This window comes from Pyrus communis, chromosome 1 (assembly GCF_041283825.1).
Source record: "Pyrus communis isolate YQ-2024b chromosome 1, ASM4128382v1, whole genome shotgun sequence".
Lineage (NCBI taxonomy): Eukaryota > Viridiplantae > Streptophyta > Magnoliopsida > Rosales > Rosaceae > Pyrus > Pyrus communis.
The window spans coordinates 4852364-4876346 of NC_142565.1; the positions used below are offsets into that span (position 1 = coordinate 4852364).

Sequence of the window (23983 nt, forward strand, 5' to 3'; positions counted from 1 at the left end):
GAACTTTACGCGCATTGCTTTTTGATTCCGCGTACCACAGTAGGAAGGAAGGAGATAGTGCGACAAATTCATGCAAGATTTATATGGTTTTTATACTCTTTCCCTCTTGATTCTTCATGTAATTAACTTCAAGAAAAGACTATATATATGCATGGTCAACACAGAATGTGACGAATGTCGATCTGTTAAATATTTTCTAAGGGTATAGCTAACTGTGCAGGTATATATGCACAGCTTTTTGCCACTAGAGAAAGAACGAACCATTGATAAATTATGCCTCTAATTTAGTTATGGTCGGTGGACCGTTGCGATTGTTTTCGCGTTGGAAAAATGTGGAGTTTCACTCTTTTTGTATTTGCATTAACATAAAATACATGCAAAAATACAATATATATTACCAATATTCATGCTTTTATTGAATTATTATTCAATCCCATCTAGAAGGAAGACTTGAGAAGCAAGCATTGAAGAAATAATTCGCTTGGTATGTATAGGCCAGTGGGTGCAACAACTCCCTCAGGGTTGAACTAAGTTTGCTCAAGAATCTGACCATTTTTCGAATCAAAACCTAATCTGCTGACCCCAAACAACAGTCTCTCTCCTCAAAATTTTACTATAAAAGCATCCCCCACTCTATCACTTCAGCACTCAAACTACCACATTCTCTCTATCATTCAAACAAATGGAGGCACTCAACGCTATTTTCGTCAACAAGATTCGCTTCACGTTATGCCTTTTCGGCCTTTGCCTTCTCGTGGCTTCATCGACAATGTCCTTGGCAGGACCCCAAATTCACAAGCATGAGTTTGTTGTAAGTTTAATTTCTGTATCGCTTGTATAATTGCATATGTTTTAGACCCTTTCATGTTTCTTCTTCTTATATACTTAATAAACTACTCACCATTTATTTAATATTTAAATGGGATATACGCTTATACAGGTTCAAGCAACACCAGTGAAGAGGCTGTGCAAAACCCAAAACTCCATCACAGTGAATGGACAGCTCCCTGGACCAACCTTGGAAGTAAACAATGGTGACACTCTTATCGTCAAAGTCACCAACAGAGCTCAATACAATGTCACCATCCACTGGTAACTAACAACATGTTTCTTGTGCTGTTCAACAGTCACGTAAGAAATTAAAAATTATCTACTCTTCACTTTCTCATAAAAAATAAACATTTCAGGCATGGGATTAGGCAAATGAGAACTGGATGGGCAGATGGGCCAGAATTTGTGACTCAGTGCCCAATTAGGCCAGGAGGGAGCTATACCTACCGCTTTACAATTCAAGGGCAAGAAGGTACCCTGTGGTGGCATGCTCACAGCTCATGGCTTAGAGCCACCGTTTACGGAGCACTCATCATTCATCCTAAACAAGGAGACTCCTACCCCTTCACTAAACCGAAACGCGAAACAACCCTTCTTCTCGGTGAATGGTGGAACGCTAACCCTATCGATGTCTTGAGGCAGGCGACTATGACAGGAGGAGCTCCAAATGTTTCTGATGCATACACCATCAATGGTCAACCTGGTGATCTTTACAACTGCTCAAGCCAAGGTACCATAATTGCAATTCTATCCTTGATAAAACATTACGATATCGATGTAACAACTAAGTTTAACGTGCCATGCACATAATATGTGTTTAAACTTACCCGGTAATTGATGTAATAAGTAAATCTTATGTGCCACGTATAAACTAGTAAATTTTTATTATGATTTATGTACGCAGACACCGTCATAGTTCCTATAGACTCCGGCGAGACCAACCTTCTTAGAGTTATCAACGCTGCACTCAACCAACCTCTTTTCTTCTCCGTGGCCAACCACAAGCTCACCGTTGTTAGTGCTGATGCCTCATACACCAAACCTTTCACTACCACGGTTCTTATGTTAGGGCCTGGGCAGACCACTGATGTTTTAATCACCGGTGACCAGTCACCAGCCCGGTACTACTTGGCGGCGAGTGCTTATTTCAGTGCGCAAAATGCAGCATTCGACAACACCACCACTACTGCCATTCTTGAATACAAGTCTGCACCTTGCAGCCCCAATTGCAAAAATAGTTCAGCAGCCAAACCAATTATGCCACAACTCCCTGCTTTCAATGACACAAACACTGCTTCTGCTTTCACCAAGAGTTTCAGAAGTCCAAGAAAAGTTGAAGTCCCAACTGAAATCGATGAAAATCTCTTCTTCACAATTGGTCTTGGACTCAACAACTGCCCAAAAAATTTTGGATCCCAAAGGTGCCAAGCCCCGAATGGGACACGCTTCACAGCCAGCATGAACAATGTGTCCTTCGTGCTTCCAAACAACATTTCAATCCTTCAGGCATACCAACAAAACATCCCTGGAGTTTTCACTGCTGATTTTCCAGCAAACCCTCCGACGAAATTCGACTACACTGGCAATGTGAGTCGCTCTCTCTGGCAACCAATGTCAGGCACTAGAGGATACAAGTTGAAGTATGGATCAAGGGTGCAGGTTGTACTGCAGGACACAAGCATCGTCACACCAGAAAACCATCCTATCCATCTTCACGGATACGATTTTTACATCCTTGCTGAGGGTTTTGGAAATTTCAATGCCCAGACTGATACCAAAAAGTTCAACCTTGTTGATCCACCTCTGAGGAACACAGTGGCAGTGCCTGCGAATGGATGGGCAGTCATTCGATTTGTCGCTGACAATCCAGGTAAAAATTTGACTTTTAAAAAAGGCTATTCTATTTTGAAATTATGACTCAGTGTCAATGTTTTTAAGATTTATATACATTTAAATAAATATTTGACATATGTAGGTGCATGGATAATGCATTGTCACTTGGATGTCCACATCAACTGGGGTTTGGCCATGGTGTTCTTGGTGGACAATGGAGTTGGGGAACTGCAGTCAGTCGAGCAACCACCGGCGGATCTGCCTCTTTGTTAAGAATCTATAGATCATCTCGATAGCAACTTTCGTAATACCCGATTACCGGGTTTTCATTTCCTTTTTGTCAGTTGTATGATTTCATTGTTGTTTAAGTTCGTTGTTGTATGAGTTTCCCCTGCATTTGGGGGGTCTAGTTTCTTACTCGATCTTTTTTTATTGTTTAGGATATGTGTACCTCAAGTAACAAAACTATGATTGGTTCAAAGAATGTCTTGAGAATCAAACAATTACGGTTCCTTTATAAAGAATATATACTGTCTTGTAATCGATTATTTATCGTAGATGACATTTTACCGTAGTAGTGGAAAATAATGATGCCTATACATCTTGGTGCAAGTTCGATTCCGGTCCTCTCCCCCACCCACACCCCCTCCCCCACTCTAACAACTAATAATTTAACCAACTAAGTTAATAACACTATTATTTGTCAAAAAAAAAAAAAAAATCAATCATTTATCACTTGGGGTAGGAAAAGTAGTATTTCATTACTACAAATATGAATTTCTAAAAAGATAAAGACATCTATTGAGATATTTCCCTTTTGTCAGTTGTATGATTTCATTGTTGTTTAAGTTCATTGTTGTATGAGTTTCCCTTGCATTTGGGGGGTCTAGTTTCTTACTCGATCTTTTTTATTGTTTAAGATATGTGTACCTCAAGTAACAAAACTACGATTGGTTCAAAGAATGTCTTGAGAATCAAACAATTACGATTCCTTTATAAAGAATATATACCGTCTTGTAATCAATTATTTATTGTAGATGACATTTTACCGTAGTAGCGGAAAATAATGATGTCTATACATCTTGGTGCGAGTTCGATTTCGGTCCTCTCCCCCACCCGCACCCCCTGCCCCTCTCTAACAACTAATAATTTAACCAACTAAGTTAATAACACTATTATTTGTCAAAAAAAAAAAATCAATCATTTATCACTTGGGGTAGGAAAAGTACTATTTCATTACTACAAATATGAATTTCAAAAGGATAAGACATGTATTGAGATATTTCTCTTCAACTCTACAAAAATGAATCAGGGCTCATTCAGAACTGTTTTAAAAATGATTGAAAGTGTTTTTGGTAAAAATATTATTGGAACAAATCTTTAGTGAAAATGCAAGTTAATTTTGAAAAATCACTTTATTGGTAAAAATACTATTGGAACAAATCTTTAGTGAAATGCAAGTTAATCTTGAAAGTGATATACTATTGGAACAAATCTTTAGTGAAAATGCAAGTTAATCTTGAAAAATCACTTTATTCCTTCATGCAGAAGCATATAACTGAAAATCACAATAAAGTGAATCCTTTCATAGCGACAACCTTAGATCATCTCCAACCGAAAGGGCTAAACATAGCCCTGCAAAAAAAAAAAAAAAAAAAAAAAAAAACACACAAAGTTAATGATTCGTGTTAGGCCATAGTCATATATCATCTCCAACCAAAGGAGCTAAACATAGCCCCCTTAATAGTTTAATAGTTTTGAGTTTATACTTTAAATTTATTGGTTGATTTAGTTAAACCACCATTGGATTTTTTTTTCAAATCTAGCCGTTGAATTTGAATAAATTATTGCAACTAAAGAGTTGGCCCCAAAAAAGAGGCTAGGGGGCTATATTTGGATAGCCTGATGCCCCTTTGGTCAAATAATGGTCTGATGAGGTCCATAGAATTATAGCCCAGCTATTGATTGAAAATGCGTTTTTTGACAAATTAGGTCATTATTTTTACTTTAAGACCTTTAGCTATCTTTATTGGAGATGATCTTAATTTTTATTTATTGGTTTTGTAATAGGCCATTGTTGGATATTGAAGCAACATTACCTATTGATAAGTCCTTAGGTTTACCTCTTTCTTAAATTGATTCAATTGTGAAATAAATAATATATCTATATATATCTAAACTATCTATTAATAGATTCATCTTTGTCAACCAAAAGAGGGTAAAAAGACTATTTAGCCTTCTATCACACCAAAAAATAATGGGTAATAATAAAATTTCACAAACCAAATTTTACTTTTTTTTATTAATTAAAGCTTCACATACAGGTGATGTTAAAATATATTTAATGTTAAAAAAATAAAAAACCTCCCACTCCCACCCACGTTCTCTTTCCTTCCTTTCTTTTTTTTTTTAACAAAAATAAAGTGTTCATACACACAAAGTATGTAGCCATATGCTAGTATATATAAAGTAGAGGAAAAAAAAGTGAATTATTAACAATCCGCAAAATTATCTCTCCTAATTAGGATTTTAAAAATGAAACAATTTAATTTTAAAAAAAAATACAAACTAACAAAACAAAACTACTTACGCGGTAGGTAGTTATTTTTCCTTTATTTCTTTACTTGTTTAAAAATAAAAATTTTAAAAATACTTTCAACAAATAGAAAGAATAAAAATTGCAAGTAGGTAGAGAATAAGATGTAAAAGAGAAAATTGTCACACACTCTATGCAGAGGCAGTTTTATTTCCTTTATTTCTTAAAAAAACTCAAAAAAATTAAATTAAAATAAAATGTAAAGGAGCGTGCGTGTAAGAGACTAGTATAATAAAATTGTGAATCAATTTTTATTGTAATTATTTGCATATTTCATAACAATTTCTAATTGCACTTCAGATGTCAACGGAAGATTCTGAAAATAAAAGTCAATAACAAACTCTACCAACTATATGTTAATTGCTATTTGTTCACCTATCCAATCCAACACCTCTCCTCATTCTTTCTTTGGCTCTCTGATCTAGTTTATGGTGTGTACACATCGCTGAAATGCTTCCATTCAAAATGACTAACAGAATTGTCACCATCTGTCTGCCTGTAATTAGGTAACCAGCTGGTCTGGCCTTGTCACTCTAATTATCACTTAAACTTCGCATGTACTATTGGACTTCTTTGAACACTTATGCCGGTAAAGGGACAACTTATCTGCAAGAGAGTGACGAGACAGACAAGGATTGTCTTCCCTCTTACTTTCAATGTTTTTCTGTTTGTGTGGTCACGGTTACGCCACATCAACATTTTATATTACTATTCAATTTTGTTTTATTATCTATATAAAAAAATATATAAAATGTTGACGTGGCTTAACCGTGAACACACAAAACAAGAGGGCATGGGAGGGCACCAGAAGTGGGAGGGCAGACAATCCTTGTCCATGACGAGACATTCATTAGGGTTTCTACAACACTTAAGACCTGTTTGGTATTCTATTTAAAAAATTTAATCATTTCTTAAAACATTTTTTGAAAACAATTTTCTTTAAGATTCAAAAACTTGATTGGTTTGCAATTTAAACATTTTTAATTTTTAGGAATTAAACTTAACAAAGAGATCTAAAATGATGGGGTTGCAGGAGGGGGAGAAAGATGAGAGAGAAGTAAAGAAAGTAAGAGATTATTGAAGGAAAGAGAAAGAACCGATAGAATGAAGATAGCGGATTGAAGGAGAGACGAAAAAGGTAAAAAAAAAAAAAGAGGAGAGAGAAAGAAGAAGAAGAAGAAGAAGAAGAAGAAGAAGAAGAAGAAGAAGGAGAGAGAGAGAGAGAGAGAGAGAGATTTGGAGTGAAAGAAAAGAAATGAGTTAGTTTAAGTTTAAAAACTATGAAAACTCACTTTTTTATGTTTTTAGAGAATATATTATATTTTTTTCATGTTTTTATGTTTTTAGAGAATATATTATATTTTTAAGTTAGTCTTGACTTCAGTTTTTAAAATAGTCCTACCAAACAAGTTTTTAAGGCCTAAAACTTGAAAATTGTTTTTGAATTTAAAAAGTTATATTCAAGTAGAGTACCAAATAGACTCTTATATATCATGTGATTTGGTGTAAAACTCTTCGGTTGACCAATTGCACATCACATAGTGATGAGTGTAGTATAAACATTTGTTTGACATTGTAGAGTACGTAAGTTTTATGGTCGATAAGGCCTACATCATGTATGTGGCTTCTAATTGGTTTGAGAAAGTGATGTGCATTAATACAAAGTAACATACCCAACCATACAATACAACAAAACAACATTAAGGCTTCCTAATTTGGGATCAAACCAATAGCTACACCATTGTTATTTTTTTTCTATTAACAAGTATTAATACATATACTATATCAACCAATCGATCTGTAGATAAGAGAGGACTCACAGTCACGGATATGTATACAATCAATGATAAGGTAGATGTTGTTCCTACATCACGATACAATAAATGATATGACATATAATCTTCTTACGTCTTCATTTTTGCATACAAAAGCACTAGGGTTAGCAAAACAAATCAAAATTTTGTAGCTAAACTAGGCATTGCTCTATATCTTCTCATTTTGAGATGCGCTATGGTTCCAATCTGGGCTTAAAGACAAACCCTAATTATCAATTAACATTACATAATATAAGATGCCATTTCCTAGCTTCCTCTAAATTTTATTTCACATGCATGTCGTGTTTGATTTTTGGTTCTGGTGAATAATGCAATGGTAGCCAAGAAGAAGCTGAAATGCCTTTGTGAGTTTTTCCGGTCCCGGAAAAAATGGACTCCATGACGAAGTCGCTAACTGGTCTTCAAACTTTCATTCTCTTCGTATATAGCCACAAAACCTAATACAGACATTAATTACATGGATAATACCTTCCCTCTGTTCTGCTGTGTAGGCTACCTAATTTAAACAGAATTCTTGTAAATATATATTAAATTTTCTGTTTAACTATCCATCACTCTCTAACTGAATTTTTGTTAGACCCAATCAAATCTTGATGGATTGTAGCGCATGCAACATATGCCACCTAATTGTAGAGAGATGACTTAATCTACTCATCTTTCCTATCAAATTAACGGCAAACTTGAGACTTGATCCCGCGTGGTCCACTTTTAACATTAATTAACTAATAATAAATTAAGAAACCCTAGCTCAAATTCCCTGCACTCGATCATCTCTTCTTGTTGTAGCTAACCAACTAATTGATCATCGATCGTGACCTAGTACAACCTCATTGTAGCTTTGTGGGCCTTTTAATTTCTTTAACATTTTTTTTTTTAGTGGTGTTAGTGTAATCATAGATATTGAAAAATATAATTAATTCAATTAATTACTTCTGAATGTTGATTTTATGAGTTTATTAAGTAGCCTTACTTGAGGTTTTGATTTCGATTGAATCTATGGTTCTATTGAGAAACAATGTACGATCTAGTCACGGTTTTAACAAACGCGAGCATAATAATTCATATATTTCTAACTTATATTTATGAGATGATAAGATATGACAAAACCTATTATATTACAACATCATCATCAAATGAAACATGGGTAAACCGTAACTTTTATGAAAAATTAATATTTGAAAACAATGAAAAGAACAACCACATATCCGACTTAGTTTTCTCAAGCTAAATTACTTTTCCACTTTTCTCTAAAGCATGGACCTTAGGCAGATTGCTTATTGATTTCCCGTACCACATTAGGAAGGAAAAAGCTGGTTTGACGAATTCAAGCAAATATTTTTAATCGGTATACTCTTTCCCTCTTGATTCTTCTAACCTCCGTCCCTTTTTTTTAGAAAACCTTGACGTTATTTGGTAAATAAACCTAACCATTCATATTAAAAGAAAAAAGAATTAAAAAAATGCATGAAAATAGAAAGGAGGCATAAACCTTACCCTCTTAGAAACAAAAATAATTTTAGCTAGCCAAGGAGAGACCAAAAATATCGATTTAATTATCTTGATTCATTATGTGTTTAGCATAATGATTCATTATGTGCTTGAATCTGAGTGCTAGCTCCATTTGCGTGATGCCACAGAAAATCACTAAAATAATGTTGTTTTATCAAAGGATTACTTGAGGGTTTAAGGTTGATTAGAACAATGGGTTTGACTTATAAGTATGTTTCTAATTTAGTTTTGGTCTTTTTCACCATTACGATTGTCCTTACGTTGGGAAAAAAAGTAGGATTAACTTTACTCTTTTTGTAGTTGCATTAACATATATGAAAAAAAAATACCAATATTAATGCTTTATTGAATGGGTAATGTTAGGGAGATCAAATTTGGAGACTAAATTTGTAAACTAAATGACGTGTCACTAATAAGAATAAGCACGTTTATCAACGTGTAAGTAATAAACCAATCATTAACTTTCATATCTTTTAGTTTTCAAAACTTTGTCTACAAATTTAGTCTTCCTAACATTATTTTTATTGAATTATTCAATCCCAGAAAGAAGACTTGAGAAGCAAGCTGCATTGGAGACGTAATGTATTAGGGATAGGCCAGTGGGTGCAACAACTCTTACCGGGTTGAACTAAGTTTGCTCAAGGCTCGGACCATTTTTTGAATCAAAACCTAATCTGCCAACCTCTCTCCTCAAAGTTTTACTATAAAAGCATCCCCCCACTTTATTACCTCAAACTACCACCTTCTCTCGATCATTCAAAGGTTAAGGGTTCATCAGCGAGCTCATAGCCTAGCTAATCGATCGAGATGGAGGTACTCAACGCCATTTGCAGCAACAAAATCCGACTCTCCTTATGCTTTTTCGGCCTTTGCCTCTTATTGGCTTCATCGACAATGTGTTTGGCAGAACCCAAAACTCACCAGCATGAGTTTGTTGTGAGTTTAATTTTTACGTCTCTTGTTTTTCACATACGTTTCTTCTTCTTACGTACTCATTTCTCACTATATTTAATATTTAAATGGAATACAGATTCAAGCAACAAAAGTGAAGAGGCTGTGCAAAACCCACAACTCCATCACAGTAAATGGACAGTACCCTGGACCAACCTTGGAAGTAAACAATGGTGACACTCTTGTCATCAAAGTTACAAACAAAGCTCGATACAATGTCACTATTCACTGGTAACTAACACGCTTGCGTGCATGCACATGAATACAAGTTTTTACTCTCATGCTTCTTTTGTTGTCAGACTGGCTCGCAAGAGAATCTTTATCTTCTTCATTTCTCCGAAGAAATTAATCAACATGCCTTATCTTCTTTATTTCAGGCATGGGATTAGGCAGATTAGAACTGGATGGGCAGATGGGCCAGAATTTGTGACTCAGTGCCCGATTAGGCCAGGAGGAAGCTATACCTACCGATTTACAATTCAAGGGCAAGAAGGTACTCTCTGGTGGCATGCTCACAGTTCATGGCTTAGAGCCACCGTTTACGGCGCACTCATCATTCATCCTAAACAAGGAGACTCCTACCCCTTCACTAAACCGAAACGCGAAACAACCCTTCTTCTCGGTGAATGGTGGGATGCTAACCCTATCGATGTTATAAGGCAGTCTACTAGGACAGGAGGAGCTCCAAATGTTTCTGATGCATACACCATCAATGGTCAACCTGGCGATCTTTACAATTGCTCAAGCAAAGGTAATTCCACAAGAAAAGCTTTACGTGCAATAATCAACTAAGTTAAACTGACCCTAATAATTGATGTAATAAGTAAGTCTTATGTGCCACGTATGAACTGATAAAATTTTATTGTGATTTTTGCAGACACTGTTATAGTTCCTATAGACACCGGCGAGACCAACCTTCTTAGAGTCATCAATGCTGCCCTCAACCAACCTCTTTTCTTCTCTGTGGCCAACCACAAACTCACTGTTGTTAGTGCTGATGCCTCCTACACCAAACCTTTCACCACCACGGTACTCATGCTAGGCCCTGGGCAGACCACCGATGTTTTAATCACGGGTGACCAACCACCAGCCCGGTACTACTTGGCGGCGAGTGCTTATTTCAGCGCACAAAATGCAGCATTCGACAACACCACCACCACCGCCATTCTTGAATACAGGTCCGCCCCTTGCAGCCCCAGTTGCAAAAACGGTCCAACAGCCAAACCGATTATGCCACAACTCCCTGCTTTCAATGACACAAACACTGCTTCTGCTTTCACCAAGAGTTTCAGAAGTCCAAGAAAAGTTGAAGTCCCAACTGAAATCGACGAAAACCTCTTCTTCACAATCGGTCTTGGACTCAACAATTGCCCTAAACATTTCAGAGCCAGAAGGTGCCAAGGCCCAAACGGGACACGCTTCACTGCCAGCATGAACAATGTGTCCTTCGTGCTTCCAAACAACATGTCAATCCTTCAGGCTTACCAACAAAACATCCCTGGAGTTTTCACCGCTGATTTTCCAGCAAACCCTCCGAAGAAATTCGACTACACGGGCAATGTGAGCCGTTCTCTATGGCAGCCTTTGTCGGGCACTAGGGGATACAACTTGAAGTATGGATCAAGGGTGCAGGTTGTGCTGCAGGATACAAGCATCGTCACACCCGAAAACCATCCTATCCATCTTCACGGATACGATTTTTACATCCTTGCCGAAGGTTTTGGAAATTTCAATGCCAAGACCGATACCCAAAAGTTTAACCTTATTGATCCACCTATGAGGAACACAGTGGCAGTGCCCGCGAATGGATGGGCAGTTATCCGATTCGTCGCTGACAATCCAGGTAACAATTTTTTATTTTTTATTTTTCTTTTCACATGACAATATTCTATTCTACACTATTCAAACTCAATAGCAACGTTTCTAGGATTTGTTTATACTTAAATATACGTTTGATATATGTATATTTTTTTTTTATCAAATACGTTTGATATATGTAGGTGCATGGATAATGCATTGTCACTTGGATGTTCACATCAACTGGGGTTTGGCCATGGTGTTCTTGGTGGACAATGGAGTTGGGGAACTGCAAACGATGGAGCCACCACCAGTGGATCTGCCTCTGTGTTAAGAATCTTAAGATTATATCCACATCAACTTTTGTAAAAACCCGATTACCGGGTTTTCATTTTTCCCTTATATCAGTTGTATGATTTTTCATTGTTGTCTTGAGTTCCCCTGTATTTGGGGGCCTAGTTCTTGCTCTGTTTTATAGTTCTTTTTCGATACATCAAAGCCGATATAGAGGATATGGTGCTAGGATTTCAAAAACTGAGCTCACCATCCGATTTAGTCAGACAGACATGCCTTCATTGATTCAAGATTGTTTTGTATTTTTAAGCAACGTGTTAAATAAATCTTGGTTTAATGAAATCTTCTTTTTCTTGTTATTCCTCTGTTTTACTGATGTGGGCGCTCAAGTGAGAGCTTTAAAAATCACACCCAACAAACTAAATATTGCAAGCAAGGGCAATTTTCAAACACTATTCATCGTTTTTGGAGAAGTTTTTCAGTATGACGGTTACCAATCGACGTGTGTTATAACACATGAATCAGTAATAATACATAATAATGTGACTGTTACATTAAAAAATTTCTCAGTCTGTTTTCATATAATTCATTAAGCGTCATTTTTAAAGAAACACAAGTATAAATAAACAACTTATTGATAAGTAATTAAATGTGGTTACAACTATATAAAGTAAAAACCACAGGGAAGTAGAAATACTAGCTGCAAGTAGAAAACCAGGTCATTTTTTTTACAAGAAACTCCAAACCCTTGATTAGGCAACAATTTTAAAATTTCCATACTGTCACAACATTCTTGCCAAACTAGATAAAGGCCCAAAAAAAGGCCTAATAGTAGACACTAAAGAGTTTTAACAACAAAAGGAAGAAAAGATCCATTGCAAAATTTTTCTGATGGGCTGGATTTTTTCTTATGCCTAATGCACAGAAACAATCTTGAACAATTATCAATCCCTCTCGTATGAAAATAGGTGGGACAATTACAAAATTAGGGCACGCATACTCATAAAATTAAGGGGATACTCTTGTCATTGAACACATACATATGTAATTTTCGTGTACGCATAAGTCATGAGCCTTCTGTTCGGGCTAAAGGATTTCCCTTCGCATAGCTCCTCAGGGGTTTGACACTTGGTGTGTTGTCGGGCTTTCTCTTGCTTAGTGTACTGCAGGATAGGTTAGTAGTTAGTTTTGGAAAGTGCCTTTGTGGGGTCTTAGGTGAAGGCCTTGTGGCTCACAATCAAAACTAAAAGGATCTTGGCGTGCCACTGCTATCTTAGTATAACATATGTTGAACATATGTGATTTAAGTTGATTACTTGTGCCCCAAATTACTTAAACTTGTTATCAAAAGATTGTTACAGATGGGTTAAGTCTGCATTAAGTTCTTTTTCTTGCCTTGTAAACAAGGACTTTTAGTTCATAATCTTGTACGTCCAAAACAATGAGAGTTCAGGCCCCTTTAATACTATTTCCTAGATTACAGTTCACTTTAATGAAGGTAGATCCATTAACTTAACCATATTCGAACGCAAATGGGGTTCTTAGGTAGAAAACAGGTGAAAACAACTTGAATACATACTAAAAAGTACATTAAGCGACAGATCTACTAAATTAAAGTACAAATAAAGAGACTCGGGCAAGATTTAACCTTGTCAGACTAGGTTGAACTTCTTGTATTCACTTCTCTTTGGGTTTACAAGGGTTATATGCAAAAAAGGATAGATGGTAAATAGGTTTTACACGAGTGAATCGATACTACAACACTAAGGGAAGATAGCAGAGCTTTTATACTAGACAAAAGATGGCTTTTCTAAGGGGAATATAGCTAAAAAGGACTGAATCTAGACAAGTTTCAGTTTTTTGGGTGGAATTGGCTTGTGAGTAGTGTTTGTATGTTGATTGATTGTTGTTTGAGTGTCATTGTCTCTGGTGTCTCTTTCCCTTTTTATAGACGATTTGGCCTGATTGCTTTAGCTTTAATCTTGGTTGAGGGCTTTCGGATGGTAGTGAGTCATCATCTATTTACTTGTAATGCCTTTAGACAGTGCTTTTTGGCTGGTGCTGAGTTGGTCTTTGTCATTTGTCACTTCATCCCTAGGCACATGGCCTATACATTGGCTGAAAAGGTTTCAGTTTGCTTCAAGCCTCTTTGTTGGGTTTCAGGCAAGTCCTCATTTTGCTGTGACACCCTTGGGCCTCATTTCATAAAGCCCAATGTTAAAATATTAACTCAAACACCTTCTTATACATATTTTCTTATGCATGCATTTTTGTGTATACATCAATCATTAAATGCGAACATAAGTAATTTCCTTTTACACATAAATTTAGGAAAATGAAAGTTTCAGTAATAAAAATGGAATTGGAGTAACATCATAATTCTGCGATACTTTCATTCATTTGTTAAATTTTTCGTTAGAACCGCCGTTAAATGATGACGCGGTGCCGACAAAGACAATGAATGGGTGCCACGTGCCAATTTGGCGCCATGTGGACATTAAAAAAAGTAAAATAAAAAAAATTAATATTTTTGTGTGCACATCAATCATTAAACACGTATGTAAGTACAAAAATTTAGGAAAATGAAAGTTTCAATAATAAAAATGAAACTGGAGTTTTTTGTATTTTATTTAATGACACTTTCTTTTCCTGAATTTAGAAGGCATAGCGCAAAACTTATGGCTTGGAATATTCATCATCAAAATCCAAAGTCAGCAAAATTACACTGAAATTGAAAATTTACTAGCTGGCTGTATTTGATTCTCCTAAGCTAGCTAGCCTATGGTCTAACTAGTACTTGAGGTCTTCGCATCCTAATATATCCTGCGAAACCCACTCTATCAAGTGACTAGCTAGTTTGTCCCCTGCAAGCTGGTTTTGCAATGTATGTCAACTTATAATACCTCGTTAAATTTTTCATCAGAAGCGGTTCGAAGTTAGAATTCCCTACTTTCTTGCATCACCAACACATTCACCATTCCACCACAAAATCTGAGGAAGCAAGCATGTCGCCGATCACTCCCAGCTCCGCGTTCTCCATAAAATCTACCATTTCTTCATTACTTAGTGACATTTCCTAGTGTCTCCGTCCCACCATCACAAGGTCGTAATCGCCATGTGACTGCCTAATGGCATCCATAAGCTGCACGCCGTCATCCACCTCCATTTCATGCCAATTCAAGCGATCATTCCCAATGTTGCTTAGCTTAAACTCGTCAACCAAAGCCTGGTCGAGCTTCGCTTCTTTCAGCTGCTCTTCTTCTATTACTGTCTCCGCCAAAATAAACCTGAACACCAAGATGGAAACTTTGGTATTACCCGACATGCGTGCTGAGTCAGCTAATGCCTCGCGATCATCAGGCCCGCCAATGAAAAACACCGCAACATTGTAAGACAAGTGATTCAAGCTCAGCCGGCAAGACAGGCTTCTATCAACTAGTATCCCAACTGTACATGGAGCATATGATTGTACGTTAATGTTGAATTGGCCTATTACCTTAGTCGGACAGTTGGGACCAATCACATCCTTGTGGTTTTCATGGAATGGTATGATAATTAGAGGAACTTTCTTGTCATTGGCATCAAGGCAAATCGTCTCACGCATGCTTTTATAGGGGGCGGTCATAGTGAAGGCTTCAATTACAACCGGCCCTTTTGAATTTTTCAAGTAATTCTCAAAGGCTCGCATTATATGAACATTCGTGGGTACACTTCTGTGTGTAAATTTCTTCTTCTGTTTCATGTGAGGGACTAGTAGTGGTGCTGCGCTGCCAGTGAGTTCGACTACATGGAAAATGTAGGCACAAATCGGGCTTGCTTCTGTCGGGTTTGACGCCTCCAGGAGGGCGATCATGTTGCATACACTTTCTTCGTTGTGGACACAGCAAAGGATTTGAAATGTTTCCGAGTTGCTTGCCAGTAATGATTGAATATTTCTAATGCAGTCGTTTTTGCTACTTGATTGTCTGAGGTGTACATGAGGTATGCACAAGAATCGTATGAATGGTGTTATGGCCATGGTCAGACCCAGCGAGGACAAGACGATTTGAGTATAAGATTGTTGATCCATTTGCTGCAATTAATATCAATTAGGAACCCAAAACAACGGATTGTAAATATGGCGTTTAACATCTACTGGTCCCTTAAAAAGGACGGGTTGCTCATGAGTACCAATTGTAGTATTTGGTACATTGTCTATAATATGACCGACAATGTAGCAGATACTCTAAATTAGTACTCGTTACAAGAAAATTATTACCCTCCTTAAGTTGGTGGGGTATCAAAGAGAAAGAGGAAAAAGATAAAAGAAAGAGTATGATACCTTAAGGACCCTCCAGCGACTGTAAATGGAAAGTTCTATTAAACCCTTGATGCTCATGATCATGTTGAGCAACAGACTATGTTTGAACTTAATTTTGCAGCACATTGCAGCCAATGTAACTCCCAAAAAATTTGTGACATAGGATTCAACAATCAAGACTTGAAGTTTGCTGAAACTTTCCCAATGGTGAATCGAATACACATTCACACTAGTGTGAGGCCTACACAAAAGAAGAACACCGGGAGAAGAAATTCGGAGAGTATGAATTCTGTCTTTTTTATCAATGCTGTACCAAGAGGTGGTCCATTTGGTATGACTAACCCTAGAATTATAGCACCCGTAGTAGGCTTTGTGCCTAAGGCATCGGTGATAAATGCCATGACTAGAACTCCAAGTTGTATTGCAACCCCATAACTTTCACTCACTTCTTTTCCTTTGTGTATTTTCTTGGTTATTGAAAGTATAGTCGGCCTTATGACATAAATAGTGAAAGGCAGCAATGCCAACAAGGAAAGCAAGGCCTCAATTCCGTAGCTTTCTTGGCTGTATATGTAATGTATTGCCATGAAGGACCACTGAATCACATCGTTGAGCATGGCGGAAGACAAGGTGAATTGCCCCAACTCGGAAGTCATGAGGTTGAGTTCATCCAAGGCCTCAGCCACTGTAGGAAAATAAGTGAAGGATAAAGAAAATGTAGTAAAGAAAAGAAAGAGTATCCCTCCTGTGAGTCCTGGAATGGATCGGGCTAGCGGGTAGACGAGGCTTGAGGTAACAGCGCTTGGAAAAAGGAAGCCTGCTAGACCAATCTTCCAGGCATTCTCTTGTGTCCTTCTAACCATGGCTAGGTCAATTTTCAATGTAATTAGGAAGGTGGAATATATTGCGCCCAGCTCAGCTACTGTGTCAACCAATGGAAACTCTCTTCCTTTGAACACCAGTTTGTCCTTAAATGCCTTATGATGCCCCAAAAGAGAGGGACCCTGAAAAAAAATGAGGCAAAAAATGGTGGGATCAAATTAAATTTGTAACCAAGGATAAAAATTTGAAAAATTACACCCTGGAAAAAAACTTCAAATTAGATTACGCCAATTCAGACACGATAGTTTATTAGTCTTAGCATGGGAACTGGATGGCCAGACCAGTAGATTGCAGACAAATTTGGTTTGTCCAGAAGGCCTAAGAAAATAATAAGGTACCCGAGAGATGGTGACGATGAGGATGATTTGAGCCATCATCATAGAATACGGATAATCTAGAGGATTATCTTCTCAGCACACCACCACCCACCCCCCCCCCCCCCCCCCCCCCCCCCCCCCCCCCAAAATGGCGCCGCTGGAAGCAATTGCCTGCTGAGGTATGCAAACTCTTTCATCACCATGTTTCACACGGTGGGAGTGAAGGTAACTGCTTAAGGCATCCATTTTTTGTACCTCGATCCGACCTGATACAGAAAATCCTCAATCCCCACCTTTACATGATCATCTCAAATATTGATTTGAGGTTTGTACGTTTGATCGTGATCTCGACCCTGTGAATCATCCAAAAAATTTGAAAATGAAACTCGGTATTAATAAGGCCATCTCAGAAAATCGACGGACGTTGACATAATTAGTCAAATATGGGAACAGAAAGAATTGGTAGTTGTTACAGTTGAAAAAAAAAAAAAAAAAAAAAAAGCTTCAGTTTCCAGGGAAGATAACAAAATCAGGTTTCAAAATTCGTCTTAAATCCAAACACTCCAACAGAAGGAGTTGGTAAGTTGTTCCAACTGGTTTCAGATAATTTATACTTGGAGATATTAGCCAGAAGTCGGTTATCGATCATGATCTGGAGATCTGTTCAAATCTTTGTAATTAACATGATAACATCAATGAAAAGCATTTCTCGTTCATGTGATATCTAAATTATCTGACTTGCAGTACAAGCTACAGGTAAAACCCAATAAATCACTTTTTACAACAAACATCAATCCCTAAGGCAATGTATAAAATGTTTACCTTACCTAGTTTACAACATTCTTACCTAGAAATAATTTGTGCAAAATGAATTAAATAAACTAGCTAGGGGAAAGGAGAAACTTAACTAGCTGCGAGCTGTTCCTCCTCTGCCTACCTCCTACAATGCATTGCCAAAATTTTGGTATATATAATGAGTATTTAAAATATTGGTATCGATGAGTCGATATGCAAATTTACAAAAATATCAATGAATATACTGACATCAATTGACTTCGGTGGAAATGATGAAAATTTGTTAAAAAACGTGAAATCAAAGATAAAACTTTAGCAAATGTTATACTTATCAAAATTAATTCAAACGAGAACAATCTCAACGGAAATCCACTCCAACTAATGTAATTAGTTGATTCTCCATTAATATAAAATGATATTAACATAAATAATAAAGATAATAAAAGATTTGAAACTCCAAGTCGGCAATACAGATACACGACTTGAAGATGAAGGCCAGCAACAAAGAAATCCCGCAGACTTAAAGGTGGAGAGATTAGGTGTTAATCTGAAGATGTAAAGCTCTAATTTTGGGTGGGTATCAACTCATTCACCTTATTCAGTTTAAATTTAGTTTAAATTTTGGAGAAATCTCTTAAAGAAATTTTAAAATTTTAGAATCTTCAATTTGTTTCTTCAAAATTTTCACAGTGAATAGGTAAATATTTTCAATATTCACTGATTTTCTAGTATCTCGCTGTCAAAAGGTGAAAGTCTGCATTTTACCTCCTGTTTTCATATCGATTCTAATTTTTTTTTAATATTTCGACAATTTCGCCGATATTTTAAAAACTGTACATAATACAAATTTTGTGACATGAGGAATAAATTGTTACCCATGAAACTTAAATTTACTTTCCGACCCTTTCATGGAGCCACTACGAAAAGCTCCGTTGCTCAATTCCTTGCTTTCTTGCAAAACTAACACATTCACCATTCCCCCGCAAAAATCCGGGGAAGCAAGCATGTCACCTATCACTCCCAGTTCCGGATTCTGCACAAATTCTGTCATTTCTTCATCCCTCAATAACATATCCGTGTGCCGCCTCCCAACCAACACAAGATCATAATCCCCTTGCGAGTTCCTAATGGCGTCCATGAGCTGCACACTATCATCCACCTCGATATCTCGCCAGATCACACAATCATTCCCAATGTTCCTTATCTTAAACTCGTCCACCAATGCCTGGTCGAGTATCTCTTCTGTCTCCTCATCCTTGTTGGCTACAATTACTTTATTCTGCAGTACAAACCTGAACACCGTGATGCCCACGTCCGGGTTGCCAGACATGCGCCAAGCGTAGGCCAACGCTTCGCGATCATCTGGCCCGCCAATAAAAAACACTGCCACATTGTAGGAAAAGTGGGACACGCTTAACCGAGTTGACAAGCCTCTTTCGACTAGTAATCCAACTGTAGAGGGGGAATAATTTTGTACATGGATGTTGAATTGGCGTATCGCTGTCGTGACAGTGGCGCCAACAATATACTGGTGGTTTTCATGGAATGGTAAGAGAATCAGAGGTATGTTATTGTCCTCCACTAGACGGCAAACGGTCTCATGCATTGATTTGTAAGGGGCGATCATAGTGAAGGCTTGGATTGAAACCGGTCCTTTTGAGTTCATTGAGTAATTCCAAAAGGCTCGCATCATTTGATGTGTGGGTGAATTTGAGCGCTTTAATTTCTTATTTCCTTCCTCCTGATACTTCTTCTTGTAAGGGACTAGTAGGGGCGCCGCTCGGCCAATGAGCTCGACAGCGCGGACAACGTAGGTGATTAGGGGGCTCGCATCGGTTGGATTAGACGATTCTAGGAGGGTGGTGATGCTACAGATACTTTCCTCATTGTGGACACAACAAAGAATACTGAACTCCAGGTAGTTTCGAGCTGACTGGATGTTTCTGATGCGTAAGTTTTTTGTTGATGGTCCAAGTCGTGTTTGTGGCTGGTATAAGAATCGAACCACCGGTGTTGCGATCATGGTCACCGTGAGCATAGAGAGCACGATTTGAGTATAGGATTGTTCATCCATCAGCTGCACGTAATATTTACAAAAGTTAGATTGTCATCCTCAAAATCTAATATTCTTTCATTAAATCCGAGAGTTAGAACGAATTGTGATTTTACGAGTTAGAGATGCATAAATTTACTAGCACACTGTCTAATACATATTGGTCTTATATACAATAGTTGACACCTCTAAAGAGAGTGTGTCACTAAATGTGTTAGTTTTATGCGTTTAAATAGAATTATTGAAAAGAAAAAGAATTCATTGTAATATTGTTACTTACCATACTAGACCTCCATCGAGTAAGAAGGACAATATCTACGACACCCTTGATGGTCAATATCAATCCTAGCAAAAGGCTATTTTTAAACCTAACTTTGCAGAACAATGCAGCAACTGTAACTGTAACAATCTTTGCTCCATACGTCAAACAAATAACAAGCTGAAGTTTGCCAAAGCTTTCCCAATCGCTAAACGAAAACACATCAACCATGAATCCAACACGGAAAAAGAGCACTGGAAGAAGAAATTCGGAGACCACAAACTCCGTCTTCTGTATTAATGTTGCACCAAGAGGTGGTCCGTCTGGTATGACTAGCCCAAAAAGTATAGGGCCGGTAACTGGAGTTGCACCTATGGCATCGGAGACCAATGCCATGGCCAAAACCCCAACCAGTATAGCAACCACATAACCCTCCTTCACTTCTTTTCCTTCGGGCGTTTTTTTAACCACTAGTAGTACAAGCGGTCTTAAAAATGAGAAATTGAAAATCGTCAAGGCCATCACCGAAACCAAAGCCATAACTCCGTGGCTCGGATTTCTTTTTGAGAACACAATTTGTGCAACCGTGGACAACCACTGGATGGCTTCAGTGACCAAAGAAGACGACATGGCGAGTTGACCTAGCTCGGAAGTCATGAGGTTGAGTTCACTCAGGGCCTGAGCTATGACCGGGAAGAAAGTGAAGGAGAAAGTAGAGAAACTAAAATAGAGGAAGAATGTTCCTCCTTTGAGTCCGGGAAGAGTGGTGCCTATTGGGTGAACTAGAGATAGGGTTATTACTAAGGGAATAATAAAACCAGGCAGACCAATTTTCCAAGCATTCCTTACAGTCCTTCTCACCATGTTTTTGTCAAATTTCACCGCGATTATAAACATGGAGTATACTGCGCCCATTAGAGCTATTACCTCAAACACAGAAGCATCTTTTGCTCTGAACAGCTTCTCCCTTACTACCTTTGTTTTCCCTAGCGCTGAGGGCCCCAATATAATGCCACCCTGCAAAAACAAAAACTTGAAGTTAAATTATTTATGGAGACTTCAATCTAACTATGACTTTGTCACAAACTTGATTAAACTATGATATACCAATATTATATTATCGAACTATTAATTTCAGGACAGAAATATTGGATGGTTGACTTCAACTATACAACCCGCTCCTAAATTATGAAAAAACAGTAATGACCTCTAGAAATTACCGAATAAAACAAAAAAAAAAAAAAAAAAACCTAATTAATAACGTACCCAGCCGAATTTGCAAAGTTGATTCAATCCTGGTTGATTTTTGACCATGTCCATGAATAAAATTATTAGAACAAAAAAAATAAATAGAAACAACAAGATTATTTGCAGGCATAACATAAGCAAGCCTTTATTTCCTAGTGACAGATATTATGAATGCTTGACATGGACTAAGCATATGAAATTGCAGACAAACCGAAAACCCAGAAAAATATAAGCATGCACGTGATGTATTATTTTTTTATATAAATACCAGGAGATTGCAGACAAATTTGGTTTGTCCCAAAGGCCTCAGAAGATAATAAAGCGCTCGAGAGATGACAACGACGAGGACGATTTGAGCCATTGTTAGAGGAAGTGGATAGTCTAAAGGATTGTCTTTCCTCCATATACCTTTGGAGGTGACGGCTTGTTGTTTCATGCAAAAGATTGGAGCTTCCGGCTTCCCCGGTGGGGGGGTTTCAACTCCATTCGTCGCCATTCTTGTTAATTTGTAAATATTAACCTCCCAAAAATTGATCGCAAATAGTGTTATTAATCTTGAGTCAATCACGCCTTGCCAATTCGAAGCGCCGAACGACTGTACTAATTGATTCCTAGGGTTGATCGTGATCCCGGCCGACAACTCTATGAATCGTCCGAAAACGAGTAGGAAGTGAAATTCACTAGCAAGGTGACAACCACGCCTGCCCACCACCACCACAACCGCCGTAGGCGTTTAGTATCTAGGGCTGATCGGAATTGGAATGTGTTGATTTTTGGCCTTGGGGTCAGCCGCGCGGTAAAAGTCGTTGCAGAAGGTGTGCGGTTATCATTTTATGAGAAGGGTTTGGTCAATTTCATCCGCAAGTTATTTGGTGAACTATTTTATCTGCATTAACCTATTACTTTTTCAAAATATTTATGAGCTTTTTTCAGCAAAAAAAAAGAAAAAAAGAAAAAAGAAAAAAGATTGTTTATAAATAAAAACTTCGTACTTATTACATGCAAGGTCCATCATTTTCCTAATGTGGAATTTCCTCTCAACGTGCCTTTCATGTGTGACAAATTTTCAATCCTAACACGTGAACAACACAAATTGGGTGACGTAAATCACGTGTGACCGTTGTACTTCACATGTAGACATGTAGCTCTAATTCCATGAAGACAATTGAGATTTCACCATAAAACTAATTGGCAATGTGGGATATAGCCCAATTACTTATAAGCACATACAAAGTCCCTCCTTTATCCGATATGAGATTCACTCTCAACAATTGAAAAAAAAAAACACATTTATAGATAGAAGGAAGGAAACAAATTAAATTAATGATCAAAGGAATGGAGAGAAATAAAGGAATAACGACGGGTGATTGTAGCTCAGCTAGTTAACAACATTATTTACATATGTACTCAAGATTCTAAGTTTAATTCCCCACCGCCACCTATCGCTTGTATACAAAAAAGAACAACAATACTTAGAATAAATAATAAGAAATAACAATTGGATCGACTAATCCCCTAATTGGCCTAAATCCTCGTTTTGAAGTGTTTTTATTTAGGAACTGTTATTGGCACTTCAAAATCTTATCTTGTGTAATTTTTCTTTCTAATTATAGAAAGTTTATAATGTAAAATGAAATTTTAGAATGCCAATTGCAATTCTCTTTTATTTATTCTTTTATTTTTGGAATTTTGAGTTATTCCAATAGAAAAGCCCAAAATAGATTATCAAAACAAAATAGAAAACCCTAATAGGCTCAGTTCATTGAAAAGCCCAAACACATAGATGCCCAAAGCCGAAATCAAATCAAACACATACTAATACATTTTATTTTATCTTTTAATTTGAACAAGGAAAAACACGCAAACACGCAGATGCCCAAAGCCTCCTTCAAACTTTGTCTAGCCGCTGCGTCAGCAAACACGCAAGCTGCCACCTCATCACTTTGTCAAACTCCAGCGCACACCATGGATTTGGATGCGGAATAAGATACTTTTTGTGGGGATCCGGATAATTCATCAATCGTGCTCATTCATTGTATATCGTGCGGTTAGAAATTATTTTTAATTTTTAATTTAAAATTGAATATAAATAGTACATAACGAAAACTGATCTCACGATGTACGTTGAACGGACACGATTGATTGATCTTCAGATCCCCGTAAAGAGGATCCGAAGAGGATCCTTGTCCTTTGGTTTCCATCCGGATTCAAATTGTGGGGATCTAGGGATCCTCATAGCTTAGTCATTCATCGTGGATTGTGTGATCATAAATCATTTGATTTTTTTTTATTTAAAATTAAATACAAGTAGTATCTGACGAAAACTAACTACATAATATAAAATAAACGATTAAAGTATAAAGATCCCTAAGATCGTCAAAAGAAACTCCAGAGAATATCCTCTTTCCGCACACCATGACCCAATCGCTTACAGTGCTCAATTCTCCACCACACGGAATTGAACATGTCACTCATGACATGAT

General features: G+C 37.3%; 4 protein-coding genes across 5 annotated transcripts; 2 read left to right on the plus strand and 2 right to left on the minus strand.

Moving 5' to 3' along the window:
- Positions 1-172: 172 nt before the first annotated feature.
- LOC137720179 (laccase-12-like) lies at positions 173-3627 on the plus strand. Of its 2 annotated transcripts, XR_015962290.1 has the most exons (6): positions 519-811; positions 941-1092; positions 1188-1561; positions 1736-2701; positions 2807-3010; positions 3489-3627. XR_015962290.1 is itself a non-coding variant. In XM_068459196.2 (5 exons), the coding sequence occupies exons 1-5, from the start codon at positions 683-685 to the stop codon at positions 2935-2937; spliced, it is 1752 nt and encodes a 583-aa protein (XP_068315297.1). In that variant the 5' UTR covers positions 173-682; the 3' UTR covers positions 2938-3188. The 2 variants fall into 2 exon arrangements, 1 of the variants encoding a protein (XP_068315297.1); XM_068459196.2 differs by lacking the exon at positions 3489-3627 and having other exon boundaries at positions 173-811; positions 2807-3188.
- Positions 3628-9327: 5700 nt separating this feature from the next.
- On the plus strand, positions 9328-12005 carry LOC137721382 (laccase-12). The gene is made up of 5 exons (XM_068460476.2): positions 9328-9540; positions 9635-9786; positions 9933-10306; positions 10433-11398; positions 11556-12005. The coding sequence occupies exons 1-5, from the start codon at positions 9412-9414 to the stop codon at positions 11684-11686; spliced, it is 1752 nt and encodes a 583-aa protein (XP_068316577.2). The 5' UTR covers positions 9328-9411; the 3' UTR covers positions 11687-12005.
- A 2276-nt stretch (positions 12006-14281) lies between these two features.
- Positions 14282-17391, minus strand: LOC137721212 (cation/H(+) antiporter 15-like). The gene is made up of 4 exons (XM_088689482.1): positions 17317-17391; positions 16289-16950; positions 15968-16187; positions 14282-15718 (listed from the first exon to the last, which is right to left on the minus strand). The coding sequence occupies exons 1-4, from the start codon at positions 17389-17391 to the stop codon at positions 14723-14725; spliced, it is 1953 nt and encodes a 650-aa protein (XP_088545608.1). The 3' UTR covers positions 14282-14722.
- A 1291-nt stretch (positions 17392-18682) lies between these two features.
- LOC137719560 (cation/H(+) antiporter 15-like) lies at positions 18683-22305 on the minus strand. The gene is made up of 3 exons (XM_068458598.2): positions 21769-22305; positions 20274-21269; positions 18683-20017 (listed from the first exon to the last, which is right to left on the minus strand). The coding sequence occupies exons 1-3, from the start codon at positions 21994-21996 to the stop codon at positions 18812-18814; spliced, it is 2430 nt and encodes an 809-aa protein (XP_068314699.2). The 5' UTR covers positions 21997-22305; the 3' UTR covers positions 18683-18811.
- Between the last annotated feature and the right edge of the window lie 1678 nt (positions 22306-23983).